General features: G+C 33.5%; 1 protein-coding gene across 12 annotated transcripts in view; it reads right to left on the bottom strand.

Annotated features, from left to right (window-relative positions):
• DYNC2H1 (dynein cytoplasmic 2 heavy chain 1) overlaps positions 1 to 26,376 on the bottom strand; it is a 364,937-nt gene that overhangs the window by 110,814 nt on the left and 227,747 nt on the right. For all 12 annotated transcript variants that reach the window (XR_014815142.1, XM_084975882.1, XM_084975883.1 and 9 more), the window contains 2 exons: positions 16,455 to 16,571; positions 3,949 to 4,158 (listed from right to left, as the gene is read on the bottom strand). Coding sequence is in view for 11 of the 12 variants with exons in the window: in XM_084975882.1 (XP_084832008.1) it covers positions 3,949 to 4,158; positions 16,455 to 16,571 (327 nt within the window). In the remaining variant the exon portion in view is untranslated. The remainder of the gene's footprint in view (positions 1 to 3,948; positions 4,159 to 16,454; positions 16,572 to 26,376) is intronic.

The raw sequence follows: 26,376 nt of genomic DNA, 5'->3' as shown, positions 1-26,376 counted from the left end.
ACTCCTTCCTCCCTCTCCTTTGACAACCACAAGTTTGTTATCTATGTTTGTGAGTCTGTTTCTGTTTTGTAGATAGGTTCATTTGTGCCATATTTTAGATCCCACATATAAGTGACATACAGTATTTGTCTTTCTCTTTCTGACTTACTTTACTTAGCATGAGACTCTTTAGTTGCATTCATGTTGCTGCAAATGGTATTATTTCATTCTTTTTTATGGCTGAGTAGTATTCCACTGTATATGTGTACTTCATCTTCTTAATCTACTCATCTATTGTTTGCAGACTTTTTGATGATAGACTACATAACCTGTATGAGGTGATACCACATTGCAATTCTGATTTGCATTTCTCTATTAATTAGTAATGCTGAACATCTTTTCATGTGCTTTTTGGCCATCTTCCCGTCTTCTACAGAGAAATATCTATTTAGATCTTTTGCCCATTTTTTGATTGGGGTGTTTGTTTTTTGAGATTGAATTGTATGGGATGTTTGTATCTTTTGCAGATTAATCCCTTGTCAGTCACTTCATTTGTGAATATTTTTTTCCCATTCTATGGATGGTCTTTTTGTTCTGTTTATGGTTTCCTTTGCTATGCAAAAGCTTTTAAGTTAACTGGATCTCATTTGTTTATTTTTTGTTTTTATTTTTATTATTCTAGGACGTGGATGTGAAAAGACATTACTGTGAACTATGTCAAACAGTGTTCTGCCTTTTTTCCTCTAAGAGTATTATAGTATCTGGTCTTAAATTTAGATTTTAATCCACTTTCTTTTTTTGGAGGTTCTCAACTGAGGTTTACCATATTAAAAATACATCATTGGGCTTCAGGCACCCAAGGCTCAAACCCACTTTTATGACTCAGCATTTATCTTATATATTGAGGTGCTCCTATGTTGGGTGTATATATATTTACAATTGTTATGTTTTCATCTTGGATTGATCCCTTGATCATTATGTCTTTGTCTCTTGTGGAAATCTTTATTTTAAAGTCTATTTTGTCTGAAATGAGACTTGCTACTCCAGTTTTCTTTTGATTTACATTTTCATGGAATAACTTTTTCCATCCCTTCACTTTCAGTCTGTATGTGTCCCTAGATCTGAAGTGGGTCTCTTGCCGAGAGCAGATAATATGGGTCTCATTTTTGTATCCATTTAGCCAGTCTATGTCTTTTGGTTGGAGCATTTATTCCATTTACATTTAATGTAAGTATCAATATGTATATTCTTTTGCCATTTTGATAATTGTTTTGGGATTGTTTCTATAGGTATTTTTTCTTTCCTTTATTATCTTACAGTAAGATCTATTGTAGGTCATGTTCTATTACTGTCATAAAAATAATTTAAATTTTTCTTTTTTTTTTTTCAAGTGTTTATGGCAATGATTACCCAGATGGTTAACAAGAGGAGAAAAAAAAAAGAAGAAAACAAGTTTGCTATTATCTGCCATATTTTTCATCAATATCATCTTTTTGAACTATCATACTTTATGCCCTACCCACCTCTTTCTGAGATGAATAAACGGTAACCTACCTGGTATCCCTACTTTTATAAACTCATTTTGCACCATGTTATTACATGAATGTTCCAGAAGCTATTTTTCACATAACGAAATTCTCTTAAAGTAACAATGTCAAAATAACTAACATCTAGAGTGTACTTCCTACAAGCCATGAACTTTCCTCATGATATAATTTAACTTTCATAACAATCTCATGAGGTAGGTCCCTTTATTATTCTCATTTGACAAATGAGAAAGGTAAAGTTTAGAGAAGTTTAAGTGACCTGCCCAAGGTCAGCTACTAAATGGTAGAATAGGACAAACTAGGCATATCTATTTTGTAGGCAACATTCTTTGCCATTTTGCTACATTATTTCTACATGAAAATATTCTCACTACCTACAAAATTCAATCCAAACTCCTTTCTTTGGCTTTAAAGACCTCAAAATCTGACATAACCTCAGTTTTACTATACTTCATTAGAGACTTACTGTTCTCTTCTACATACGTCATGTTTCATTTTTATTCTTCTTCTACTCTTAATGCAAGTATACCTAGTCTATACCATACATTTTTCCCTTATACAGCATGTAGTTGGATTTTAAAGAAATATACTCTCGTGAGTATTTCCCTTTTCATAAATAAATTTAAGTCATTTACATTTATTATGACAATCAGATCTGTCTAGATTCAAATCCCAATTTTGTAAAATATATTCACTGTGTGACACAGGTCAAGTTATTCAACACTGCTCTGTCTCAGGTTCCTCACAATAAAATGGATATAACAGTAGTGTAGTGTTAATGTGGTGATTAAATGTTAATTAATGTAATTTCAAAGTTTTTTAGAACCTTTTCCCACTTGTTCCTTCACTGTGTCATGTACTTTTCATGACTGATAATATATCTACTTCAGATTTTAAAAAAATTAGTTATAATTTGTAGTAAAATACAATACTACCGTATTCTGATAATTACAGTTGAATAACATAGACAGTAATCTATATATAAAGAAACAATGCAAAGCTGAGATTCTTTTTCAGGGTAAAAGAAAAAGTAACATAAATTTGCTGGGAAGTTCTTTTTGTATATGTGAAAAAGAATTGGATATTGCAATGGATTGAAAATTTGTATCCCCCAAAAATTCATACGTTCTAATGTGAAGATATTTGGAGATGAGGCTTTGCTGAAGTAATTAGTTCACAGAGTGGAGTCCTTATGATTGAATTTGTGCCCTTATAAGAAGAGAGAGGAGAGACTTTGCTTTCTCTCTCATTCTTCGCTGCCATGTGAAGACACAACAAGAAGACAGTCATCAGGAAACCAGGAATCAGTTCTTACTGGCCTTACACTTCCCTGCCTTCAGAATTGTGAGAAAGAAATATTTGTTGTTTAAGTCATCCATTCTACGTTAATTTGTTATAGCAGCTTGAATTAAAATAGAAATCTTTTTTTATGTTTAAGAGTAAGATATAGGAAGTTCTAGGAAGCCTACCTTTTATATTCCAATAAAGAGACTTTTAGGTTATCAGAGGTTTCTCTATATTGAGGGTAAACAGCAGGGAAAAAACAAATGAACAACCAAAAAACTCTTTCCTTTTTATATTCCTGTACAGCCTTAGTGAAATCTTTTTCAGACGCCAAATTCTATAAGGTTTATATTTTCCAAATAGCAAATGTAAATCTATGTAAGACATGCCAAAATTTTTGTTTCCATTCAATAGATCTGAAATAAATGGATTTTAATGTCACTTAAAATGGTCCAATTATTTTGCAAATGACATGTTGATTTCCTTTTCTTTAGTTTATGATTTTCTACTATGCAACCATCCTTCTCTTACTTGTAGTGTGTGTTACAAATGGAGGTGAATCTATCCCCAGTTCTTGGGATAGGCATTTGGTTGAAGCCCTAGCCAATGACAGCTCTGCACACCTTGCCCACAGAACTAGAATGGAACTAGGCACAAAACACAAGCCAATCAGTTTGGATCAATGTTAATTCCAAGATTTTTGCTTGAGTTGCCAGGAAACAGGTGTTCTTTCTGTTGGACTTAGGGCTCAGGTGCTATAAGACTCGGATGGTTGGGCAACAACATGTGTAGAGGACATGCCCAAAAATGAAACTAATATGGAGGAGGCGCACGTGCACACACACATACACACGCACGCATGCACGCAAGCACACACACACAGTATGAATACAAAGGTACAGAAATAACACAAGCTGAGAAACTGATGACCATTTTAAGCCTAATAACACAATCTGACAGCCAATGACTTAATGCTAGCTACCCACGGACCCTTCAGTTACAGCTAATTAATTCCTATATAGCTTATTTTCACTTGGATTTTCTGTTACTATAAATTGTAAAACTCCTGAAAAATATATACTTGATGGAAGAGCCACTTACACTAATGAATCAAAACTTATATTTAGCATTGGCTTACCTTTTGGTTTAATAAAGCACTTGCCAATTTTTGCACTTCTGAACTCAATAAGGTAGTTCCTCTGACGACTTTGCTGAGAGCAGCAAGAGACTGATGAACACTTTGCACTAAGCGAATGGCATTAAATTGTTCAAGAATAATGAATGATAATATTGGAGATCCTTGTCGATCATTAGGAGGCAACACTTTCTGATGAATCAGGTTTGAATTCTAAAAGAATAATACATCATATCATATTCACTGAAAAGTAACACAAATCACTGATATACTAAAACATTCAAAAAGTATTAAAACCTTTTGTTGGTCTAACTTGTTCTGAAATACTCTTTATTATGAATGATCAAATTTATTAAACCTGTAAATACATAGGAAGGGAATTCTGGAGTTCATGAACATTTAAAGTGGTGTGAGGATGGGTTTGAGAAAGAGGAGCCAGGCTGAGAAACAGTAGTCATAGAGTAGCCAAGTGGTAAGAATGGCATACTGTAAGCCAATGCAAAAAAAAGAAAAGCTATGTTACCACTACCACTATAAGGAGAGGAGAAGGAATTGTAGCTTTGAAAAAAATGTGAATGAACATTTAATTCAGTTTGAAAATTACCTATATGTATATTTGAGAAATAGCACTAAAGATCTTATACCAGTGAATATTATATTGTAGTATTTATCTCTACATTTATACATTAACAGGCCTGATATAAGGAACTTCTAGGGCTTTTCAAATTATTAAGAAAAACTCAAGGAATGCCAGCTGTTTCTAAACAGCTTATGTGTAAAAGAAAAAAAAAATCACCTTCAAATGTATTCTAAAAGCCTCAAAGAACTGTCAAGAGATAAATCTGGCAAGTCCTATACTCTTACTTCCCACCCATTACCCCAACTTTCTCTATGTATTTTGCTTATAGTCCTAGGTTAAAGATCCCCTCTTTTTGTTCTAATGGCTATCACATTCATATGTTCTATGAAAGTTTTTTCTTGTAATGTGTATGATAATTTAATATTTTAATGTCATGATCCAATATGGCTACTTTCATCGAAAAATAATCATGAAATAAATTTTATTGGCATAAGATCATTCCTGAAGATAAATTTAGGCTATGAGTTCAAATTTAGGTACTTTATTTCTATTAGTGTTATGTTTAAAATATTAAAGCTGCTGAAATCATTTTTGATTGAGACAAAAATGTACAACTATGTACCTACTTAAATAAATAAATGGTGAACTCAAAACTAAAACTAGAAGAGAAAAAGAGTATAATATTAAGAAAATTAATTAGAATTATTACCCCCTAGATTGAGATTAATTTAACCATTTGAACCAGAGCATGCAATAAATAATACTTAAAACATAACTCAATCAATTTATAAAACTGATATAAAATTTAGGTTATAGACTTTGCATGATTCCTTATATTAAAAGCCATCTCTGAAAGTAAATACAATGGAGTACTTAAATCTTTACCACTCTTATACTAAGATTGGCAAAGATTAGCAAATAGTTTAGTTTATGAATTTTCAGCCATTATATTAAGTTGATGAGACAAATCTGCACCATTTGCACTGTTATTTTATAGAATAACACCCAAACGCAGATCATTCAAGCAAGATTCTACTCATTTATAATGCAAGACAACAGAAAACTTACTGTAGTAAACTTTTAAAAAGGCTGATTTAGGAAAGTAACCACCAAAAATACTTAAAATTCAAATACAGTACAAGTGAGAACTGTGGTCTAGAGATGTGCAGTTAACTGTAAAATACAACTGAATTTCAAAGACAATATGAATAAAGGACATAAAATACCACATTAATAATTTTCATACTGATACCAGTTGAAATGCTAATATTTTGGATGTATCAGATTAAATAAAATATATTATTACAATTAATTTTACCTGTTTCTTTGTACTTATTTAAATATAGCTACTAGAAAATTTTAAATTATGGCTTTCATTTGTCTTTACCATTATTTCTATTGCAGAGTGATGGTCTAGAAAAAACTACAGTAAAATGATGTAAGTTCAGCAGTAGGAACAGAAGAACAGAGACAAAAACAGCATACAGTAGGTGCTCAGAAAGTATTCGGTTATGAAAGATGAAAGAAGTTGTGAAAAAATGAATAGGAAGGTAAACTATGATATAAGCTGTGTACATCAAATGAGTAGGAAAAATTAGCAGCAGTAGACTAATATCCATTTTCTACAGGCATTTACACAATTTTAATTAAAAATTAATGTAAAATAATACTAACTCTAAAAATAAATGTGGATATTTTATACATTCTAAAAGAATGACATATAGAGAACACTTACAGCAGTGGTGACATGTTAGAGGGCTACATAATCTCAAAACAAAAAAACCTCAAATTAAGTATTATTTATAATTCAAATAGCCAAAATCACCATGAGTAAATTACAACATTGCTATAATATGCTTTTTAGTGAAATTATTGAGGGGTGATAATCATATATTCAGTCAACTGATTATGAAAAAAAGCTTGTTTTACGAGTAAATATAATTGATTGAATCTTGTACTTTTGAAAGATGGCTTTGACATTTTAAAGTTCGTCTTGTCATTAAAAAGCTAAGTGTATTCAGAAAAAATCATTATCAAATTATGGAGCTGTTGGAGGAGAAAAGATTACGGATACATTAAAACTTAAATATTAAGCAAGAAATATCCTTTGGGCAAGAAAAATGCTAGTCTAATTTGGTGCAATTTAGGTATTAATCCAGAATTTTTTTTTTAATTAGAATAGATTCCTAAGTGAGATATAATTTTGACTAAGTAAAATGGATGTCACATGAAAGTATTACAATTTCTGTTTCTGGTTTTTTTTTTTTTTAATATTTAGAGGTTTTTGAAACTGGTTCTCATTCAGAAAGAATTTTTATCCCTAAAGGAAATTCAAGAAATGACTAAACTAAAGGCGAGGAAGTTTTTCTATAAAGGTTCAGATAACAACTATGTTAGGCTTTATGGGTTGCAAGATCTCTGTCATAACAACTCGGCTCTGGCTGTTGTAGTGTATAAGCAGACAGACAACATTAAAACAAACCGGCGTGGCTGGGTTTCAGTAAAACTATATACAGAAACTGGTGGCTGATCAGATTTGGCCCATCAGCCATTGTTTACCAACCTCTCAGGTACACTACCACTTATTCAAAAGCATTATGGAGATTCATATATTGATCTAGATAACATCAGAGTCTTTTCCCAATCTGTGATCTGCAATTCTCTGAAATTAGTAAGATGTGAAATATAGTCTCTATGTGTATATTTACCCATGGCTTATAAAACAGTAATCAACAATTAGAAGGTTTTTTCCCTTGCCATATGATCATGTCTGTTCAATATATGTTTTCTATGGTAAGAAAGATATTAAAAGACTCAATACTATCATTTTAAAAAAGCAAAAATGGAAATGAGAAATATTAGAAACAAAGGTGAAGTGGCTCTATGAATTATGGAAACGGGGGTATAGCTTCATTTCCACGTGTTAGAAATTTTACTTTGCCCTCCAGTAACCTTTTATTCTTCTTCAGATAATAATTTCTTAATATCTCTCTGAGAAAAACAAACCTTTCCCAAGTCTAAGTCCATATAGTTCTGGTGGAGTTGACGCAACTCAACTGCAGAAGCTAGTATGTGACTTTGAGTTTAACTAATCAAGCATTCCACAGCAAGTGGCTGAGATGGGGGCAGATTACCAAAGATAACAAAATGCAATAAAAATCTTGCATGGGTCTTCAGGTAAAGAGATAACTTTTCCTTTTCACTAGATTTGAACCTAAAAGATCATAAAGTAGAGAATAAGTGCATCATTTTGTGACAATAAAGAGAGAGGCCGTATGAAAAATGGAGTATATACAAACACACACACATACACATATAAATACACATATATATATCATATAAGCTTCAGTGCATCAGGTCTTTCAATATATATAAAAAACAGTTATATATAAGAGACATGTATATATGATATCACTGGTCCTGATGACATCCTTTCAAGTTCTTTGTAACAAGTGTGAAACTAATTTAACACTTTTTCAGTGATGGGAACCATAAATTCTACTTTTTCATCCTCAGCCAGTTTGGGCTTTTTTTTTTTTTTGGTCTTTTTAGGGCTGCACCCATGGCATATTGAAGTTCCCAGGGTAGGGGTTGAATCAGAGCTGTAGCTGCTAGCCTGCACCACAGCCACAGCAACACCAGATCTGAGCTGTGTCTGCAACCTATACCACAGCTCATGGCAATGCTAAATCCTTAACCTACTGAGTGAGGCCAGGGATCGAACCCATGTCTTCATGGATACTAGCTGGGTTTGTTACTGCTGAGCCACAATGGGAACTCCCATCCTTGCCCAGTTTGAACTGAGTTTTCCATCACTTGCAACCCAAAGAGTGTTAAATGATTAATTCAAGTTCAACAAACTCCTGTTCTAAGCATTCATAATCAGAGAAGCCAAAAGTTTGACATATCTGCATTAAATTATATCCATCCAGGAGTGGATTTCTGACAAGCTTGTGGAAAGGAAATGGAAGGGAAAGAAAAACAAAAAAAGGTGAAAAAACCAGTAGTATGAGTTTAGTAAGTTCAAAGAGTTAAAAGATCTACAAAATTTCTCTGGCAGCCCATTTCCTAGGATAGCTGGTGGTTTTATTATTCCAGTTATTAGTAAACAAAGAGAGCTTAGATTTCTAAACCTGGTAATAACTATTTCTTTTCATACTAAATTATTGGGTGGATCAAAAGAAACCCAAGCAGTCATGTTTTAATGTTCATTTCATATAGTTTAGTTGCAATTAAAGGTTTATTACTTAAGTAAGCAGAACCCAAACAGGAAAGTGTGTGCTAATTTTCTAATATGTTGTTTAAACCACAAGTGCTGAAGAACTAAAATAGAAGGCAAAATTGCTGGTGACTAGTATAGCAAGTAAGGCCACGGCTGAACTACAGAACAGGGGTGTATTTTGAGTTGATGCACTAAAGCTGATATTGTAAGCCGTTACATTTTTCTAAAAGAAAAATCAAGAGGAAGCTAGGGATGCTAATAGAAAAGAGCTCTTGTTTTAAATAAGGAAGGTCATGGAATTTGAAAATGTATACATCTTTAGAGGAAACAATAGGAGGACATTTTGTGGAAAATGAACCTGCAATGAATAATTTATCTTTTCTTTCACGCCCTCCTAACAAATGATGTCTTTTTTTCATGACAACAAAATGCTTTCTGGTATGGTTAATATGTACAACTGACTCTTAGAAAGACAGTAAGACAGCACAAAATGCTTTTATGTGTATGCATGTACGTGTGTGTTGTTTTAAAGTTTGAGAAATGCCCAACTGTCCTAACATAGTGGGAGCACTGGTTCATAACTTTAAGAACTGAAAGGAAGAGTCAGCATTTCAAGGTCAGTGCACAGATTCACTGAGAAAAATTTTTAAAAGATCCAACACTGCATAATATTACTTAATAGAAAAACAGAGTCTATAAACAAAGCCTAATCATTTAGGAGTCACATGTAACTTATAATTTTTTAAAATAAGAAACAGAGAATTTTAGCTTCTATTTTTAGCCAGAGATAGATCCTGCTGAAAGTAAATAAGTATGTTGAAAAAATATGAAAGCAATTTCTTAATTATACCCAAATTCAACCATGATCTGAGAAGAAGACAAGACATAATTATTCAAATAGTTGAGTACTGGATTTTCAGTGTTCACTTTTACTAATTTCATTTTGAATGTTAACACAAAATATTCTGGATTAGAGATATTTATTACTTGACAGTAAATAATGTGTTGCTCCTACTCCTTTGCTCCAGGATGTACCTTTGGGGTGACTGGATGATAGCCAGATTGATTATCCTATGCAGGTAGCCAGATATTCTCTTGGCAAGGTATGCAAGGGATGGGAGAACTGGTTATTCTCTACTTATAAAGAGAAAGAAGGTAACTGTTGTCCTCCCCTCCAAAGAAGATGTTTTAGGAAATGTATTGGGCTTAAATTTTAACCAGTTCCACATATTTACATATAAAATATTTCAAGAAGCCCAATGATCTAGAGATGTTTCCAGGATTGGGCTTTATCCCTTACATCATGGAAACACGTAGGAAGATAATACCCTAGTCTTTCTTACTCATCATGTAACCTTCTCTGACTTTCTCTCAGCGTAACTGATCAACCCCTCACCTGGACTCCCAAAGAAGACTATAATACTTATATTTTTGTGTATTGCTATCATCTCTTAAAAAATCAGCATCTACAATAATGCCAAGCATGTAGCCAGCACATCAATAGATATATGATGAACGAATGAGTAAATGAATAAATGAATGCAGAGAAGAGATATTATACCTTTTTTTACATGAGAAAAAATTCAGAAATGATTCAGCTAAGATCCTCTAGGGAGAGACAAGACAGCAAAGTAGAAGAGCTCAAGCTCACCTCCTCTCACAAAAACAACAAAATTACAACTAACTGCTAAACAACCATTAACAAAACAGACTGGAAACTACCAAAAAAGATATCCTAAAGACAAAGAAGATGCCATATTGAGATGGTAGGGGGGACACTTTCATGATATAAGCAATCCTATATTTGCCAGGTGAGCAACCCACAGATTGGAAAATAGCTATATCACAGAGGTTCTCCTATAGGAGTGAGAGTTACAAACCCCACGTCAGGTTCCCCAGCCTGGAGCATTTGGCAAAGAAAGCCAGTGGGGCTTAAGTGCAAGAGCTCCACAGGACTGGGAGAAACAGAGACCCCTCTCTTGGAGGATGCACACAGTTTCTTGTGCAGTGGGTTTCAGGGAAAAGTAGACACTCCATAAGAATCTGGGTCAGACCTACCTAAGAAATCATGGGGCAGCTGTGGCTCACTGTAGGGGAAGGACATTGGAGTTAGAGGTCTCAGGAAGTAATCAACAGTGTGAATTCCCCTGGAGGGCTGCCCCTTTGGAAAAATCTGGCCCCACTGGTCAGGGCTGAGAAGCCCCAGACCAAACAACAAACAGGGTGGGAACAGAGCCCTGCCCATCAGCAAACAGCCTGCCCAAAGTCCTCTTAGGCACATAGCCACCTTTAATCACATCCAGAAACAAAGCCCCATCCATCAGAGGGACAAGACTAAGCTCTACCTACTGGTGGGGTGGCACCAGTCCCTCCCATTAGGAAGCCTGCCAAAACCCCTATATCAACTTCACCCACAAGGGGGAAGACTCTAGAAATAAGAGAGGGTACAACCCTGGAGCCTGAAAAAAAATGAGACCACACAAAAATCTATACAAAATGAAAAGGCAGAGAAATATGAGCCAGATGACAGAACAAAATGAAACTTCTAGAAAACGGCTATATGAGGTGGAGATAACCTACATTAAAACGACTTTAGAGTAATGATAGTAAGGATGATCCAAGATCTCAGGAAAAAAAAAAAAAATGGAGGCAGAGATCAATAAATTACAAGAAACCTTTAACAAAGAAATAGATTTAAAGATTAAACAAACAGAGGTGAAAAACACAATGACTTAAATAAAAAATTCACTAGAAGGAATCTAGAGCAGAATACAGGAGGCAGAAGAACAAATAAGTGAGGTGGAAGACATACTGGTGAAAACAGAATAAAGAAAAAAGAATAAAAAGAAATGAGGACAGTCTAAGAGAACTCTGGGACAACTGTGAATGCACCAACACTCACATTATAGGAGTGCCAGAAGAAGAAGAGAGAGAAAGGGGCAGAAAAAATATTTGAAGAGATAATAATTGAAAACTTCCCTAACATGGGAAACAAATCACCACTCAAATCCAGGAAGCAAAATGAATATCATATAGAGTAAATCCAAGGAGGAACATTCCAAGACACATTAATCAAACAGTCCAAAATTAAAGATGAAAAAATATTGAAAGTTCCCCTAGAGAAAAGCAGCAAATAACATACAAGGGAATCCTAAGTGTATCAGCTGATTTTTCAGCAGAAACTCTGCAGGCCAGAAGGGAGTGGCATGGTACACTTAAAGTGATGAAAGGAAAAAAAATTCCGACCAAGAATACTCTACCCAACAAGGCTCTCATTCAGTTTTGAAGGAGAAATCTAAAGCTTTACAGATAAGCAAAAGCTAAGAAAATTCAGCACCAACAAAATAGCTTTACAAAAAATATTAAGAAACTCCTCTAGGTATAAAAGAAAAGGTCTTTACAACTAGAAACAAGAAAACTACAAATGAAAAGGCTCATCAGTAAAGGCAAACATATAGTAAAGGTAGGAAGTCATCCACACACAAATATGATATCAAAATTAGCAACTGTGAGAAGAGGAGGGTACCAATGGAGGATACTGGAGATGAATTTGTAATTAAGAGACCAGCAATGTAAAACAATTTTGTATCTATATATAGACTGCTATATCAAAACCTCATGGTAACCACAAGCCAAAAAACTTACAATAGAAACACACACAAATAAGAAAAAGCAATCCAAACACAACACTACAGATAGTCATCAAATCAGAACAGAAGAGAACAAGAGAAGAAAAAAGACCAACAAAAAGAAATCCAAAACAATTAAGATAATGGCAATAAGAATGTACATATCAATAATTACCTTAAATGTGAATGGATTAAAAGTCCCAACCAAAAGACTGACTGAATGGTTACAAAAACAAGACCCATATGTATGCTGTCTACAAGAGATCCACTTTATAGTTCTAGGGACACATACAAACTGAAAGAGGAAGGAAGCAGTCATTCCATGCAAATGGAAATCAAGAAAAAGCTAGAGTAGCAATACTCATATCAAAAAAAAAAAAAAAGACTTCAAAATAAAGAATGTTACAAGAGACAAAGGACATTACATAATGATCAAAGGATCAATTCAAGAAGATATAACAATTATAAATATATGTGCACCCAGCATAGGAGAACCTCAATATATAAGGTAATTGCTAATGGCCTTAACAGAAGAAATTGATAATAACATGATAATGGTGGGGGACTTTAACACCCCACTTGCAACAATGGATAGATTATCCAGACAGAAAGTCAACAAGGAAACACAGGCCTTAAATGATGCATTAGACCAGGTTGACTTAAGAGGTATTTATAGAACATTCCATTCTAAAGCAGCAGAATACAGTCTTCTCAAGAGCACATGGAACATTCTCTAAAATACACCACATTTTGGACCACCAATCAAGGCTCAGTAAATTTAAGAAAACTGAAATCATACTGACCACAACCTATAAGACTTGAAATCCATAAAAAGAAAAAGCTGCAAAATAACACAAACACATGGAGGAGTTACCACTGTGGCGCAGTGGAAATGAATCTGATTAGGAACCATGAGGTTGTGGGTTAGATCCCTGGCCTCACTCGGTGGGTTAAGGATACAGCGTTGCCATGAGCCGTGGTGTAGGTCACAGATGCAGCTCAGATCTGATGTTGCTGTGGGTGTGGTGTAGGCCGGCAGCTTTAGTTCTGAGTAGATCCCTAGCCTGGGAACCTCCATATGCTGCAGGTACAGCCCTGAAAAGCAAAACAAAACAAAACAAAACAGAAACCACAAGCACATGGAGACTAAACACTATGCTACTAAACAACCAATGGATTACTGAAGAAATCAAAGAGGAAATAAAAAAATACCTAGGGACAAATGACAAGGAAGACACAATGATCCAAAGCCTTGGGATGCAGCAAAAGCAGTTCTAAGAGTGAAACCTACTTCAAGAAACAAGAAAAATCTCAAATAAACAACCTGACCTTACTCCTAAAGCAACTAGAGAAAGAAGAACAAATTCCAAAGTGAGTGGAAGGAAAGAAATCATAAAGATCAGGGCAGAAATGAAGGAAATATAAACAAGGAAAACAGTAGAAAAGATCAATGAAACAAAAGCTGGTTCTTTGAAAAGATCAACAAAATTGATAAACCATTATTAGGTTTGTCAGACCAGACTCATCAAGAAAAAAAAAGAAGAGTGCTCAAATCAATAAAATTAGAAATGGAAAAGGAGAAGTTACAACGAACATCACAGAAATACAAAGGATCATAAGAGACTACTACAAGCAACTATATGTCAACAAAGTGGACAACCTAAATGAAATGGACAAATTCTTAGAAAGGTACAATCTTCTAAAGACTGAACCATGATGAAATAAAAAGACGAACTAAGGTCCTCTAGCTATTTAATGGGAAAGATTAGGACCTGGATGACTTCCCATTATTTACTCTTCATCAAAAATTTATTTTCATTGCTTAAGCAGAATTATTGCTTTAAATTTAGCTAGTAATTAACTATAACCTGACAAAAATAATGATAGAAAAACTGTAAAAAGAAATGAGGCACTAAATTATTTTATCTAAAACATTTATATGAATAAATTTTAAAGCTACCCCCAAATAAAAGAATTCCTATGCCTAAAGGCCATATCTTAAATTGCTTGGTTTAGAATATGACTTTTATGGGAATTATTATGCAATTTATAAGTCTGTACTATAGAAATATGAAAAGTAACAGCTAAGAAGGCTTCTGGAAGATGGTGGGACTTTCTCTGCTCATTACTGGTTTAGCACAGCTATGAGATTCTAGGAGAATTAAATAGCATTTGGTAAGTCCTCACAGACAGAACCACTGAGATCTGCCTTATTATGGAGGAGGCTTATCAGTGAGGTTGGATATGGAGCTATTTGGTGAAAAACTATTTACTTTAGAAAAATTAATGCGATGATCTGAAATATGACTTCGAAATATGCTATGATGAGAGTCAAACTGGAGTTTTCTGCAATAATCTATATGAGAAAGAATAGCAGCCTACATTATGATAATAGCTTTGGGAAGGAAATGGGAGAAGTAAGGAAAAAAAACAATAGGATGAAGTATAAGATATCTGATAGATTAATTTGGCTATTCTGAATATAATGATAATCTTTTAATGAATCTGTATCTATCTTATAAGTAAAAGTTAAAATAAAGTTTAAAACGTTTTGCTTGTTTCTGGACAAAAGTGACAAACTATCTCCCGCTTTTGAATCCTGTCTTTGAGAAAACAAGACACAAAGAAAACAACACAAAGGATGGCACAAAAAAACATCTGGGAGACAGAAAGGGTTTGGGTACTTGTAAGCGGGAGGATACGGCAACTTACAGCTGAAGAGGGACTGGTGCCAAGGCTGGGGACCAGGCCAGGGAGAGTTTTTGATTGTAAACTTAATATTTTTATATTGCCCTGAATGGAACAGTGTCAATGTCACAATTTTAGATCTAAAAATAGCAATATCAAGCACCCACCGTTGATAGCAGGTTACTTGATATTTCACAGCATGCAGCCCCACTAGAGTGAGAAACAGACTGAAATAGCCATGTCTTGAAAGGCTGGCTTTTGAAATTGCAAAGTCTCAGAGTATCAAACAGAATAGATGTAAAACAAAACAAAATCCACAACTCTATTCATTTACTATTTTTTTTTCCAAGGTCACACCTGCAGCATATGTAAGTTTCTGGACTAGGGACTGAATTGGCGCTGCAGCTGCCAGTCTATGCCACAGCAACATGGAATCTAAGCTGCATCTGTTACCCACACCAGAGCTTGTAGCAATGTCAGATCTTTAATCCACTGAACGAGGCGAGGGTTTAAACCCCATCCTCACAGAGTTCATTATGAACTGATATGAAGACTGGAAATTAGGGCCATGACTTCATAGTCAGGAATCTCTACAATATGATTACTTGCATGACTCAGGCATCAGCAGAGAGCATGGGTTTAGGATGCCAAGGGTCATAGCATTTCTTTTCATTCTTTTATTTTCCCTCAGGCTAGCTATATAAAGCTTTATCAATCTGATGGTCTAAATACAGTGGCAATTCCAGTTAGTTGAGATCATTGTTTCTTCAGACTCCCAACAATCATAGTTGTTGAGACTAAGCCATTATACTCAAAATTACAATGTTCTGAAACAAGGCTAATTTGAATTCTCCTATTGAAGAAGGCCATATGTTATATAGGGATTTTTATAGTATTATTAAACATATGAATTGTAAAATTATATTTTTTTAATTCTAGAAAGTCCTTATTCAATTATAATAGGAATCATAGTACTGTAATGGTTTTTCCTAGTGAGCAAGCAAACATCTATAATCTATAACTATTTTACAGTATATAAATAAGTCAATTCCAGCTGATGAATTGCTTTTCCTTAGTACTTGGATTCCTTTGAAAAATTTCAACCTTAATAGCAGTCATTGACTTTATAGAAAGAGAAGAGAGAAGGCAAGGAGTGAGCAAAATATAATAGCAGGCATAGAGGATGACATAGTACATTACCAGGATAGAATAAATTATTACTGCTTCATGGGCTGATCTACTTCTCTTACTATTATTTCCATCATTTTCCAGGATGCCATATACATTAAGGTTAGATCAATGCAAAAATTTACCAACATGGACAATATGGAGATCACATTGGAAAAAAAGAATAGGGAGAAAAAAGGAAAACAAAAAGTCTACTACTAACCTGGTTTAGTTTCTTCCAAAGATTGAGGACAGGAGAAAGTTCATTAGACCAGATTTCTCTATCAAATTTGCAACCAGCTGTTACTGATCTGCCCAAGATCTTCAACTGTGAAATAACCTGAAAGAATAAAATAATAAGTAGCTATAAATGAAAATGACTTCATTCAGAGGGAAATAGCATAGATATAAAAATAGCCACATTTAACTTATAAAAATAAAAACTGCATATATATATTTCAAGTTTTAATCCCATTATCTCTGTTCAATTGAATTAATATTTTACTGATTTATTTAAGCAGTTAAAAGGCAAAAAAAGAAGAGTTGAGAGAAATCACTATAAAAATTAATGGTTCTTAATTTGACAAGGTGCTTCTTTAGCCAGAAAGCTCTAATTATCCATTACTAACAACTTCTCTATTTGCTCATTTCTGAAATCCAAAACATTTTTTAGTTTGAATGATCTAAATTGCATAATTTCAGAATTTTGATAAATTAAAGACAGGTTTTTTTTGGTTTTATTTTATAGTATTTTATTTTTTGCTTTTTGGGCCACACCTGTGGCATATGGAAGTTCCTAAGCTAGTTCCTAAGCTAACTGGAGATACAGCTGCTGGCCAATAGCACAGCTACAGCAACGTGGGATCTAAGCCGTGTCTGCAACCCACACCACAGCTCACAGAAACACCAGATCCCTGACCCACTGAGTGAGGCCAGGGATCTAACCCACATCCTCATGGATACTAGTCAATTTGTTTCCACTGTACCACATTAGGGAACTCCTTAAATACAGCCTTTATTGAAAGATGAAATGATGGGAAAGAGAGTGAAATAACATAACAAAATATCTAAAATAGTAAGATAATTTTAAGTAATTATTGGTTGGTAAAAAAAAGTGATAAATCTAAGTTTTAAAGTTCTATATTAATTTTAAGTTGTCATCAACCTTCCTTCTACATGACTCAAATGAAAGAAATACAGATCACTTTGTTAAAATCAGGCAAAGTAAATTCTTCTTCCCTTTTTAGAGTTTTCACTTCTGCAACTTGTTATCAGCTTCTTTATCATCATTTTCATCAAAATCAATTCATTTACATTTCTTTTCTAAAATAGTGTTTAATGGCTTCCATTTCAATAACACCAGTCAGTCTTCTCAATCATTTGCTAAGAATGATCCAGAATATTGCTGAATATGCTACATATTATATTACATATATTTGGAGTAGGTATATAAAATCAGTGAGATATCTACTATTGTACTTCATAAATGTTTCAACTAAGTATTAAAATTGTGCTGATTGCTCATCTGACAAACAAAATAGGTTTTCCTAATCTAGTATTTTGAACACCAACATTTGCTGCAGCATGTCGACTATTTTTCTGTTTTACTTTTTGGGAAATGCTGTTTTTCCTTTTTAACAGATTGGCCGATATTTAATATTTGGGGTGTTCTTATATTAGCAAAATTCACAATAAAATAAGGATTATAAATATTTCAAAATAGTTATACTACATAATTGTTGTACATATACAATCCTGCTGTTAAACTCAAGTTACTTACAAAGCTTTTGATTGATTCTCTAATCTAGAAAAAATTGTGGTGATTCAGTGTTTCATTTTCTGTGTTTTTCTGATAAATTATTTTCATTTGCTCTAGCTGAACCCTACCACAGCACCTAATTTATCAGCTCTGCTAGACTACAAAACATCACTAGTTTGTAGTCAGAAGAAGTACTATTTTGACTCTGGTAACATTTGCTATCACTTATTTGTATTTTAAATTTGTCAAACATGACAGAAAACAAATAAGAATGCAGAGATGTCTAAAGGAAAAAGGTTCAAATATTTTTAACACATGATGTTAAAAACTATTTTAAAAATAAAATGTTTACCAGCCCAAAAAATGTTGTTTTCTTCCCAGAAAAATAACTTTTGAGGCTTGTATTTCATAACAATACTATCATGATACATTATAATCTTTAATAAACAGAGAGTAATGAAAAGGGAGCTCACATGCATAATAAAATATTTTATAATGATGATAGGGCTCTAACAATGGACCACCTTTTGTTTTCACAAAATCTTACATACTTATCTATTTACAAAGCACAGATGATAAAATGACTTTCCATTATTCATGTTTAAAACCAAATAAATTTTTTTTCAATAATACCCTTTTAAAACAATGTCAAAGGGGATGAAATTTCCCATGAAAAACACACATACATCACTTCCTCCATGTTCTAACCATACTGAACATCTTTCATGATGCCACTGGCATGCTTTGGGGAATCTATGAGGTTGTAGGGAAGCTACAAAAGATGCTGTCACTCATTCCACCTGTTCTCATTCCAAAGAGCAATGAGAGATATTTTAGGAATATCTACATATCTCCTGAGCAACTGGTGTGTTTTTATTGCAGCATACTAAATCTTACACACAAATGTATTTCTCTTTTCATTTGGATGGTATAAAGCACAAAGAATAATTTCTAATCTAACAACATCAACTTTCTATGTAGAAATTTAAGCATGAGCTTTGTTTCGTCTTTTTTTAGCATAAACTGTTTCCATAGTTTTCTTTTTTTCTTTCCTAATTTTATGTTGATTTCCTTAACTGTTGTTTTTAAACTAATAGGCAATTTACATTTTTATAAATCACCTCCAGTATAATCTTTCTTGGAATGTGAAGGGGTGTAGATTTTAACATTAAACCCTCATTCTCAATTTACAGATGTGAAAATGGATTGTCAAGGAAATTAAGTTAATTATACTTAATTTCACTTTGTTTCAGAGAGTACAGCAGACTAAATGTCTGGAGAAAAATTTTAATACAGTACATTAAAAAGTTGTGCATAAATAACATCATTATCAACAACAAAGAACTTACATAATCATAATATAATTATCAAAACCAGGAAATTAATACTAAAGTACTATTAGCTAAACTACTATAGGCCTTATTCAAATTTTATCAATTTTCCACAAACATTTTCTTTTTGTTTCAGGAGAACACCACATTATGTTTAATTGTTGTCTATCACAGTCTTACCCTATCACAGTCTTACCCCAAACTGTGACAGTCTTTCTTTTTCCTTCATGGTCTTCACACTTTGAAGAATTCTGGTCAGTTACTTTGTAAAATATCCCTCATTTGAGTTCATAAGGTCCACATTTCCAAAGATAGAAAACAGAAATCCAGAATTCTCAAAGAGCACCCAACAAGTTAACTGGAAAACAAACTGCCTGGCAGAAGGAAAGACTAGGGACACTTGCTGTTTTCTGCTTGGCTTCTGGGTGATGATGTGATCTGTTTGAAATACTATGATCATCAAAACTCACCCCACATAATTACAATCATGAAAATCCACATATCAAAACTTATGGAACTACAGAGAAGGAGATTTTTAGAGGAAATTATAACAGAAAATGCTGTGTTCAAAGATAATACTGGAGTTCCCATGGTGGCACAGCAGAAACGCATCCAATTAGGAACCATGAGGTTGCGGGTTCAATCCCTGGTCTCACTCAGTGGGTTAAGGATTTGGTGTTGCCGTGAGCTATGGCGTAGCTCGCAGATGTGGCTCGGATCTGGCATTGCTGTGGCTGTGGCATAGGTGGGCAGCTGTAGCTCCAATTGGACCCCTAGCCTGGGAACCACCATATGTCGTGGAGGCAGCCCTAAAAAGCAAAAAAAAAAAAAAAAAAAAAAGATAATACTAAAAATGTCTCGACTTGAAAAATTATAAATATGAGAGTGTAGATGGAATAAAATAATAAGAACAACAAAATTAATAAAATAGAAAATCAATATAAAAGAGAGCTGATAAAACTGACAAAAAATCAGTTTGTTGAAGAGACTAATAAAATTATGAGACTTCTGATTAGGTTCAATGGTACATAGATGATAAGTAAGACAAGGCAAAAATTTATTTTATTTTATCTTATTGTGAATTATAGTTTATTTACAATATTGTTTTATTTTCAGGTTTACATCAAAATGATTCACACACACACACACGTGTGTGTGTGTGTGTGTGTGTGTGTGTGTGTGTGTTTTTAAGGCCACACCCATGGCATAAGGAAGTTCCCAGGCTAGGAGTCGAATTGGAGCTACAGCTGCCAGCCCACACCACAGCCTCAGCAACTTGAGATCCAAGCCACATCTGCGACCTTTACCACAGCTCACAGCAACACTGGATCCCCGACCCACTGAGCAAGGCCAGGGATCGAACCCATATTCTCATGGATACTAGTTAGCTAAGTTTCAGCTGCCCCATGACAGGAACTCCCTATTGTATTTTTTATCAGATTCTTTTCCCTTATATGTTATTAAAAAATAGTGAATATAATTCCCTGTTCTATATAGTAGGTCCTTGTTGGTTACCGATTTTAATTCTAATTTTACAAGGACTATAATACAGATATTGAAAAGACTAAAAGACAATATGAGATTATTTTGAATAGCTTTATGCCATAAAAGGTTGCAAATTTGACCAACTGAGAAATGTCTAAGAATATATAAATTAATAAAACAGTCTCTAGAAGAAATAGAAAAATTAAATCAGGTTATTATAGTTATTTAAAAAATTAAATGAGGGGTGAAAATACTATCTGAAAGTAAATCTCAGACACCAGAAATTAACATAAAAGTTCTGTTCACATTTCTTGAATAGAAATTCAAATCTAGTACCAAGCATTTCAGAGACTAGAAAATGAGGCAAAATTCCTCAAATCAAGCAGCAGAAGCAAGTAAAAAACACTGTGTGAAAGATAATGGGGCATTCATAGATCAATCTTACTCCTGAACACAGATGCAAAAAAATAAACAAATATCAAGCAAACATTAAAAAAAGACATAAATTATGACTCTGAATATGGTTCAATCATAGAAAATATAGTTCATCACATAAACAGATTAGAGAGAAAATAATATTAATATTTCAACACTGGGCGAAAACATGATCAATGAAATTGACCAACACATTCTTGACAAACTATTCATAGGAAACATAGCAAAGATGTGTAAGACTGTCATAACAGTTTTGGGAATTTATGCCTCACTGTAATCATACATGTTTGCAAAGTAATATTTCACTTCTCAGATATCAAGATAAATCTATTTCTCCATCTCCTTGAAGCTGGGCTGGTCTTATGACTTGTTTAACTAATAGAACGTGGCAAAATTGAGAGCAATTTTCAAAGCCTAGACTTTAAGAGAACTTGCAGTTTTTGCTCTATCCTTTCCACCATGCTAGACGCTGTAGATGAAAGGCCATGTGGTTGAAAACCAGGTTACCCCAGCCAAGAGATAATGTCATCTGCAAATATGTGTAACACCATCTTGATACTTCCAGTCAACTATTTAAATGAAAGCAGCCTTACATGTGAACCCAAATGAAACCAAAGAGAACTAACCCAGCCGAACCACATAATCATAAGAGAATCATAAAACATTATTGTTTCAAGTCACTAAGTTTTGGGATGATTTGCTATGCAACAAAGATGAATAGAAGCACCAGGAATAGCAGAAAACTTTAACGTGTATTAGGGATCGAATGTTTGTGTCCCCTCAACCCCAAATCCTATGTTGAAGCTCTAACTCTCCATAATGGCTGTATTTGGAGATGGGGCCTCTAAGGAAGTAATTAAGATTAAGTGAGGTCATGAGAGTGGGGCCTTAATCAGATAGGATTGGTGTCCTTTTAAGAAGAAAAAAGGAGATGTCCTGTTTCTCTCATTCTCTCTTTCTTTCTCTCTCTCTGCAAACATGCACAGAGGAAAAACCATGTGAGAACATAGTGAGAAGATGGTCAAGCTAGAAACAGAGTCTTCATCAGAAACGGACCACACTGACTCCTTGATCTCAGACTTCCAACCTCCAAGACTGTGAGAAAATAAATTTGTTATTTGAGCTATCCAATCTGTGGTATTTTGTTATGGCAATCCAAGCAGAGTAATACAACCTTAAAAATGGTATCTACAAAGCATAGTAAATATTATAATCCATAATAAAATATTAGAAAATATTCCCTTTAAAGTCAGAGCAAGATAAGACTATCACAATTTTATTCAACATTACACACAAAGATCTAGATATTCCAAAACACAAGAAAAGGCAATTAAATGTATACAGATTGAAAAAGGAAAAAAAGTGAAATCATCTTTTGTCTCAAATAAAGATGTACAGAAAAAGAATTTATAATACTTTTCATATAATACATGACATATCCACTATGTATTTTTCTATTTGTATTTGAAATAAATACAAATTCACTATGTATTTTTCTATTTGTATTTGAAATAAATACAAATTCATTACACACTATTATTTAACTTCATGTCAAGTATTATTTCATTTTTCAAGAGTTATTTTGGATTCCTTAAAAGGTTACTTAGTTCATATTCTCTCATCACTCACCCTCTAACATTTTCACACGCCCTATGGGTGCTCGGCCAGATACAGCATGTTTGTTTAACTATGTTACCAAACATATCAGGATAAAACAAACTACATCCACATACTGTAAAAATGAAACAGCACACTAACATGTTAAAGTGAGAAATAGGAGAATATCTAGAGGTTTCTCTCCTTAATGTTAATATATGCAAGATAATGAGGGGCAGGGAATCTTTCTCCACACCTCTCATGCCTTCTATGAAAATATTTATGCCAGTCACATGCAGGAACAAACTGTAATTTATGTTGGTGATTTGAGAAACAAGATTTTACTCAAGATCTAAAGTGTATCTAAGAACTCATATCATCATTTTTTCAAGGCAATATGTTATTAAAGACTGGAAATAAATCTCAGGAGAACTTCTACCTTGTATAATTTTAACAAGTACATTAAGAATAAATTTCTCATCAAAAGATGTTTAAGTTTTGCTAAGACTAGTGAAAATACCAGTGTTCAAGTATTGAGGTATATGTTATTTGGAGAGATAGGCTGAACACTTCATTATAAAACATACATATTAATGTTTTATGCATAATTCTGGTTAATACTAAATAACTCAAACCTGGAATTAATCACTAAGTTATGTGAAATGCTTGGATCCATGTCTGCCTAGAGATTTAATCATGATTCTTTTGTTGAATCATAATTTTTTGTATAATCATACATTTTTGTGTAATTTGTGACTAATAATTCTACTTGCTGAAGGTAAATTTATATTTTGGTTTTTATGGAAGTATATTTTAGACAAACAAAATACATAAACACATTTTATATATAATACATACAGATATATTAGACCTCATGTCTCAATAGTTTTATATATTTATTTTTAAAAATGTATTACATAACATATTTAAAAACTGCTTGGCAGTTAATTGAAAATTAAACCTGTACCTGTCATATGACCCAGCCATTTGCCCCTAATTATTTGTCCCAAAAGTAAAATCATATGCTCATACAAAAACATAATATATTCAATGTTCATAGTAACTTAATTTTAGTAGCTTCAAATTCAAAATAATATAAATGACCTTCAATGCACGAATGGATAAGTAAGTTATTGTGGTACATTCCCATAAGGTGGTGATGGTCTCCCTGGTGTATCATATGTCAAACCTTATCAAATCATACACTCTAAATATGTGCAGTTTATTAAATGTCAATTAACCACCATGATAATTATAAATACAATGTTTGGTAGTTCACAGAATAACCAGGAAGTAAAGTGGGCTTTAGAACCAGTAAAAAAAACTGGCTATCATGGTTGGAATAAGTAAGGAGAAGTTGATTTTTCCAGATGAACAAAGAGGCTGTGTGGCCTTGGCACTGGATGCTACTGAGGAACTAGAACTTGCTTCAAGTACCACTGCTGGTGCTGGGCCTGTCCTGCCTGTGCTCTAACTGTGAAGGAGGCTCAGAAAGGATCTGTTTTTTTCCAACCTCCTCCATGGGAGTGACGTGCTGCCCCCCACCAAGAAATTTTTGGAAATAAGTACTAAAAGTTGTCTACATTTAATTTGCTTACAAGTCAAGAAGATGCATAAATAGCCATCACATTTATTTTAACTTTGTAAAATTAATTTTACTGTGGACTTTGTCAAAGATATAGAAAAGTTGACTTTTATTAAAGACCATTTTCAAAGATACATAAATATAGCCATCAGGATTCAACCATGGTCAAGATTTTCCTGAACTTGCTTCCACCATCTCTAATCTCTTTTATTTTGTTAATATTTCATAAGCATTTTAAAACAAATCCCAGATCATGTTATTTAACTCTGTATACTAAGTATATATCTCAAAAAAATGGACATAACCACAATACTATTCTTCCAACTTAACATTAATAAATATTCATTGGTATTATATAATACACAGCCTAATATTCAAATTTCCCTCATTGGTCTCAAAATTGGTTTAAATTGGATTGTTTGAATCAGTATGTGTAGAATAGTCAGGCAGCTAATACATTTTAAGTCTCTTTTATGGAGAGCAGAGTCTCTTCCTTTCCTTTGTTGCATGCCATTAACCTGTTGATAAAACCGAGTCAGTTATCTTGCAGAATGTCTCACATTCTAGATCACGTGGTGTGGTTTAATTTGTTCCACCAATAATTCACCAAGGAAAGGTTAGATTCACTTTCCCTTTAATTGCCATTTTTTTTCAAGCTAAGGGATATTTTTGTTTTTTAACAAGTTTTTTTAAAAAATCAGTTACGGAAGTAAAAAATCAAGTTAACAATACTAGTGAATTTAGTATTTCCTTGTAATCATTCTAAAGTAATAAATATAAGCTCATTGTGGGACCTACAAAATTAAGCAGATTACTGAAGTCTTCCACTCCACTTGCTTTTGTCTGAAATGGTCATAAAATTCAAAATGTGACAAGTATTCAAACTCAGATTTGCTTACAGTTAAAAGCTAGAATTCAATACATGGTGTAAAAAAGTACACATATCACCTCTTTTGCTGATGATGTTTTTGGCAAAGTCATAACTAATAAATATGTTCCTAAAATACAAATTAATATATTTAAGTAGAAGGATATCTGATAGAAAAGAGGATCTGAAGCTTCCTAATTTCAAAAAGTGAATTTACCAGGAACTTGTGACTTCTCTAATAACTGATGCAAAACCATTTGAGTCAGGATAACTGCAGCTGCTGAGTCTGAGTAACCACAGCTGCTGAGTTCATAAAAGCCATTCAATGCAATGTTGCTAAAATTACTACACTAGCAATTAATCTTCAAATCTTTGGCAACAGAAAAGCCATCATCATTTTAAGAATAAATATAACACATTTTAAGAATTTTGCTCTGAAATTGCTATTGAATCTATGAAAAAAAGAATAAAGTTTTTGGAACTTCAAAGCATGTTTTTTAGGAAAAAATAAGTGAATATGTAGCTTTTATAGAAAAATAAATGTTACTCTTATAGAACTTCTTTTTTTACAGAAAAATTAAAGCTAATAAGGAATATGATCAATATTAATTACTTCCAGAAACCTGCTACCATTTCTGAGCAATATATTAGCCTCTCTGCTTCACGCCATTGTCAACTCTCTATAAAGCATATACCACCAGGATGATCTAGTTATGACCACAGCTCCCTTGTGAAGCTCAGTGTTATCTAGTGCCCCCTACTACCTCCTGGCCTCATATCCCAACATCCATCCTCTCCCTCACTGTGGTTTAGCCACATCTTTCTTTGTTATCCCTCCAATTAAAAAAAGCAAGGATGACCCATAAACATATAAAAGGATGTCCAGTCCCATCAGTGATCAAAAATGCAAATTCATGCCACAATTAGATTCCATTTTAATCTACTAGATTGGCAAATATGAAGCCATCCCAAAATACCATAACTGGTGGGAATAAAAGGATGTCAATATTACATACTTCTGATGAGAGAAGAAATCAGTCGATAGCCGAAGACAGTTTGATACAATTCTATTCCTAAGTACATACC

This window comes from Sus scrofa, chromosome 9 (assembly GCF_054392235.1).
Source record: "Sus scrofa isolate SSC_HxYL_T2T_F1_AM1 chromosome 9, Sscrofa_HxYL_maternal_Yorkshire_Landrace_v2.0, whole genome shotgun sequence".
Taxonomy (NCBI): domain Eukaryota; kingdom Metazoa; phylum Chordata; class Mammalia; order Artiodactyla; family Suidae; genus Sus; species Sus scrofa.
This window is presented reverse-complemented; position numbering and strand designations above follow the sequence as displayed.